The 5,495-nt window shown below is 46.1% G+C and overlaps 1 protein-coding gene across 2 annotated transcripts in view; it reads right to left on the bottom strand.

The window, feature by feature from the left end:
* Positions 1–5,495, bottom strand: part of LOC102372865 (dimethylaniline monooxygenase [N-oxide-forming] 1-like) — a 26,889-nt gene that overhangs the window by 15,200 nt on the left and 6,194 nt on the right. For both annotated transcript variants that reach the window (XM_006017741.3, XM_014516936.2), the window contains exon 3: positions 3,113–3,301. In XM_006017741.3, coding sequence (XP_006017803.1) covers positions 3,113–3,301 — 189 coding nt within the window. The remainder of the gene's footprint in view (positions 1–3,112; positions 3,302–5,495) is intronic.

Here is a 5,495-nt window from a genome sequence, read left to right as displayed (position 1 = left end):
GCCGGCGGGAAAAGGGTACGTCTGGGATTGCGCTCGATGACGGGAAGAAGGATCGATAGGTGATCAGTCTATCGATCAGCTAGCCGCAAGTCAGATCTCTTTAGAGGCACTCTGCAGCGTGCTCAAAGTTCTTCGACTTGGGCAGAAGTCACGCGAATTTTTAAACGGCCAGCAGGCCAATTACCAGCCGCTATGTGTGAATAATTTAGAGCTGGCCAATAGCGGGACACAAATTTGCATTCGAATAGTGGGAACTCTTTGCACTGTGCATTTCTGTGCTGCAAGGAAGAAATGCATCCTGCAAAAAAAGCTGCAAATTGGCGGGAACTCTCTTGCACCGAGGTTCCTATGTGCAGCAAAATCCTTCGCTGTGCAAGAGGCTCTCATGTGGCAAGAAAATTCCATCGTGCCGAGGCACCAGAATCACTGGGTTATGACAAGAAGTACGTAGATGACTTGCTCAAGTGTCCGAGTGGTTTTGGAAATCTCACTAGGGACATATTTATAAGTGCCGAACACCTTGAAAGATCTAGCCAGTGGTCCATCACTGGTTTTTAGGCACTACCACCACAGCAGGAAACAGCAAGATGAGTTACTGGAAGATTATGGTTTCTTATGCTCTTTCTCTATCCCCAGCCCAGCAGTTCTGTATCTACAACCATACCACCTGAGTCTTTTGGGGATAGAATGCTTTTGGGAGGCAGATGCCATGCCGGAGACTTCAATTCTAAATTACAGAAGATCAATGTTTTCAATACATAAGCAAAAAGAGGTAGTTTAATGGGAAACTGTGGAACAAGACATCATCTGCTATGTGGATTGTGTTAAGTATGGCTTAAAGAGGGACTATAGATTCTTATCTCATTACCTGGATTAGCTTTTGTGACCCCCTGTGTTCCTATGACAGACTGCAAGTTTGATTTTCTCTCCTAGCACTACCTCTCTCTCCCTCCTCTCCCCCTCTATCTCTTTTGTATTCTAATTTCTTTCTTCTTTTTATACTCTGCTTTCTGCACATACTTTAGCAGCATCTGATGAGGTTAACTTCAGTTCATGAAAGCTTGTGCTATCTATCTATATCTTATTTAGTTAGTCTGTAAAGGTATATAACTATCTTACCTTCACTTCATAAGACACCACGCTACTTTTTATATAGTTGATCCCAGTTGGGTCATCAGCAATTGATAAACCCAAGTTGTTTACTGCTGCCAGCACAAGCTGCGGTGTCTTTTCTAAAGAGTAACTCTTTTAGCTGGCAGCACTTATAGACTCTTAAGGCCTTGTAACACATTGCACTTTGAGTTGCTCAAATATTGATTGGTGTTAATGCTAGCTGGAGCTTGCAGCAGTCACACCTTAAGGCTAAAAACCTTCCCTGATTGTCTCCTACCCGCACAGCTGTAACTTGCCACTAGATGGCTGGGGAGCAGGGGCCTGACTAGGAGCCACAGCTGTGAGCTGCCACTGCTTGCCCTGGTGAGCCAGGACAGGCTACTTACTATCCCTGCTCTAGGTCAGGGTGTATGAGAGAGGGTTGGGAGGGTGGGACAGGAACATGAAGTTGGGAGGAAGAGAGTTAATGGGATGGGGGTGGGTAATGAAATGGGAGGTGGAGAGGAAATGGGGATGTGAGAAGGGTGGTGAAATTAAGGAAGTCAGCCACTGAAGGATAAAATAAAAAGAATTTAAAAAGAAATAAAGAGGAAGTAAATTAAAGAAGGTTTCATGTTTTAATAAATTGGGATTGGGCTGTGGGGGGTGCTGGTTGTGCTTCCTGTGGTGGCTGGGAAGTGAGATTGGTAAGGGAAGGCACTTTTGGGGGACCTATTACCCCTGCCTGGGAAGGAAGCACCAGCTCATGGAGACCCAATCCAGTCCCCTACCTTATTCCCTCCCTACTCCTGCCCTTAGACTCCATTCCTGGACTCATCCATGTCCAGTGATCTGGCTAGCTGATATATGTTCTGCGGGCTTTTTGCATGGGGTGCACCTCTGGGAGTGGGAAGGTCACACCCCCATAGGCAGGAGAGTGAGTTCGCTTGGTGCCAGGACTACCCCCTGGGGAAAGTTTGTCCACAAAGAATAGGAAGGTGAGGGAAGGGACACTATCTTGGGATACTGGAGGACTGCAACTTGGGCGGCTCATCTGTGGGGAGTGGCTACACGTTAATGGAACATGAGCTGGGTAACATGGATCAGAGATAAAACTGCCCTGGAGTAGCATAATTTTAAGCCACCCAAAGTGGGCTTAACTAGTTTCAGGCATTAATGTGTGGACAATCCAGGGGTTAAGAGCTCCAGGAGCCACCTGAAATGAATGTTTAACAAGACCCTCATTCTCCTCTGTGAAACAGATGCTGTGTTCTGTAGCTCAATGTCAGGGGTCAGGGCAGCAAACTAGACAAATTGCTGTTGCCTGACCCTAACTGACTTGGCCTGGTTGCTACTAGCCCAGCTAGCCCCAGCTAGCCCCAGTTGCCTGCTGGGTGTGGCTTCCTGCTTTTAGGCAGCAGGTCCAGCACCCGCCAGGCTACTCAACAACAACCCAGTCTAGCCCCAGGCTTCTGACTCCCTGTTTCTAGTTTCCTTGGTCCTGCTTGTTTGTTTCTGGTTTCCTGTGACCAGGGTCCTATTACCTGGACTCATCCTGGCTCCTGCCTGCCTCTTCCTGGTTCCAGACTCCAGCTTGGCCCCTTGTGCTTTCTGATGGCCTTGCTGATTTTGTGACCCCTTGTATTTCCAGACTCGTTTTCTGAAACCCAAATCCTGCCTTGCGACTTATCTAGGTGATCGTCCATATTCCAGCCCCCTCTAGCTATAGCTGCCTGCTCAAGACCTCCTGGCTCGCAATGCCAGTCTGGATTCCGGTCCCCTGTTCCCAATCCTCCTTTCCCACCTCACTTCCCTTGGCTTCTGGTTTTACACAGGGTGACTGTGCATGTCCTGGTCCTTTATAGACCTTGGCCTCCTCATCTGCCTGCTCCTGATCCATTGATTCCTTGCTGTAGTCTGGATCATTTCTTCCTTGACTTGCCTGTTCTTGATCCTCTGGGCTGTGGCCGCTAGGATCAAAACCCAACACCTATGTCCTGGTCATATCCTGGACACTCACCTTGAACTGGATGTGCTTTACAAGGTCAAAATGCTGTGCATACAGCTTCAAATATTCAAAGATCTTGGCATTGGGCAGATAGTTTGGAAAATCCTCAGGATAAGGGAAGTCTGAGAAGGCTGACATCTCTTTGCAGGCATTGCTGACCACAGATTTGTATAGGCTTGGCTTTCCATCTTCAATGTGTTCCTGTTAACACAGGAAAGTGAAACCTTTTCAAATGCATGCAGTGAGACAGACCATTTGGTTTCCATTCAGCAGGGGACACAGGATGCTACTAGGGATTAGAGTTTGACCTTGAGAACTTCAGTCGCAACAGGATTAAATAGATCTCTTTATCCACAGTCATATAATAGAGTAACGGAATAATAGAGAAATGGAAGTGACCTGAAGAGGTCATCTACTCTTTTCCCCTGCCCTGAGGCAGGAACAACTGTACTTTAACAATTTCTGGCAGATTTTTGTCTAACTTGCCCCAAGTGATGAATACACCACAATATATCTGGGTATCAACCTATTTCAGTCCTAACTATCCTTACAGTTAGGATATACCTATGCTACTGTCTAACCGAATTTTACTTTGTTCCACTTTAATCCCCTTTTTGTTTTATTCCCAGGCAATGTGAAAATGGTGTGTAACTTTTTTGCTCTAGACTTTCACATTTTTAAAGACTATTGCCATATCTCCCCTTAGTCTTTTGTTTTCTACACTAATCATATTTTTTTCTAGACTGTTGATCATTTTGGTTGTTTTCCTTTAGACTATTTCCAATTAGTTCATAACTTTCTTGAAGACTGGTGCTCTGAGCTGGACACAGTACTCTGTCTGGGCAGTGTAGAAAAGAGAGATTACTTCACGTGCTATATTCCTGTATTTGTACATGCCAGTATGATGTTGCTGGATCTTTTTTTTTGTTTTTGGTATAGCACCATGGCTAATCTCTGTACAAGTGATACAAATAAGCAAGAGATCAGAGGGCTTAGTCTACCCCATTATGCACCTGCACAGAAGGCAGATTCCTTAAGAATTCAAGTATTTTGTCTGACATCTCAGGGTGGATCAGCTGTCACAGAATCCCAGGTCGGACTTTTAGTGGCTTCTGCTTGGTTTGCTGGCAGACTGCCCCAGGGACAAGCGATCAGTGTTTCCAACATGTGGCTCTAGGACAGCCAGGTAGACCAGGCTCTCTGCTCTGGAGGGCTTGAATTTGAGGAAAATCCTAATAGTATTAGCTTTACTGAGCTGCTGGGCATCAGGGAGCACATGTTAACTCCAGAAACACATGTTAGTGTTTTCTATATGAGATTTTTCTCAGCATTCCTTGTTTCTAAAAAATTAAGGAAAGTTTTGGTTTTAATCAGATCCAAGGGACTCATTGGTTCCTGTGTTTTTATTATATAAGTATTTCTTATCACTATGTTCATGTAGCTGAACACTGCTGCCTTGCTTGTCATATTTCTTTTGGTCATTCTGGCTGCTGTTTCTTAGTACTCAGCTCTGATCACGTGTTACAAATTCCAATAATTTCCCAGGAAGTGTCTAAGACTGAGGGCCATCTACAGCAGCATTTTTCAACTTGTGGGTCGCAAGAGTATATGAACGGGTCGTGAACAAACTTTAAAAATGGATTCTTGTTTCAAAGAGAAAAATGTGGGAAACCTTGGCTTTTCCCTCAGAGGCTGGCAGAATTTTGCTGCTTGCAGCTGCTTGGGACCCCCCATGCTCCCCACTCCTTCCTCCCCCCTACCTTGCCCCACACACTGGAGGCCTGGGGCAGAGAGGCAGTGGATCGGGAGTGAGGGGCACTGGGTTGGGACTGGCCATTGATGTTTACAAATGGGTCCTGGTACCAAAAAGTTTGAGAACCACTGATCTAGAGGAACAAGCAAGAGATCAGAGGGTCAGGTTTCCTAAATTCTTATCCTTTGTCTGACACTAATTTATCTGCAAATTTTAACTTCTCTTTACCCCAGTTTCACAACCTGTTAAATAAGATTAATAATTGTCTAACAAAAGGAGGCTTTTGAACATAAACTGGTTGTCAGTAGGGCAGACTGAAGTTACTAAGTGTCATTACAGAACAGGGGCTGAATTGAGGCTAGTATTTGCTCTGGATTTGGCCGATTCAGGGGACAGTGATTTGATGATTTGAATCACTGTCCCGAATCAATTCAGCCAAATCACCCAGGCCCATCCCTCGCCCACTCTCCTACCTCTGCAATGGCTGCCCTGCCTGCCCCAGCTCCCAGCACTTGGAAAAAAAAAGCCCTGGCTCACCGGGTGATGCCAGGTGGGGGGCAATCTCCACTGCCCCCACTGCGCCATGCTGAATGGGGGGCTCTGCACGATCCTCCCCAACCTCCCCCCACTGTCTCAGCCCCC

This window comes from Alligator sinensis, unplaced genomic scaffold, assembly GCF_000455745.1.
Source record: "Alligator sinensis unplaced genomic scaffold, ASM45574v1 scaffold31_1, whole genome shotgun sequence".
NCBI lineage: Eukaryota > Metazoa > Chordata > Crocodylia > Alligatoridae > Alligator > Alligator sinensis.
The sequence above is the reverse complement of the archived record's forward strand: the minus strand, read 5'-3'. Positions and strand labels throughout refer to the sequence as shown.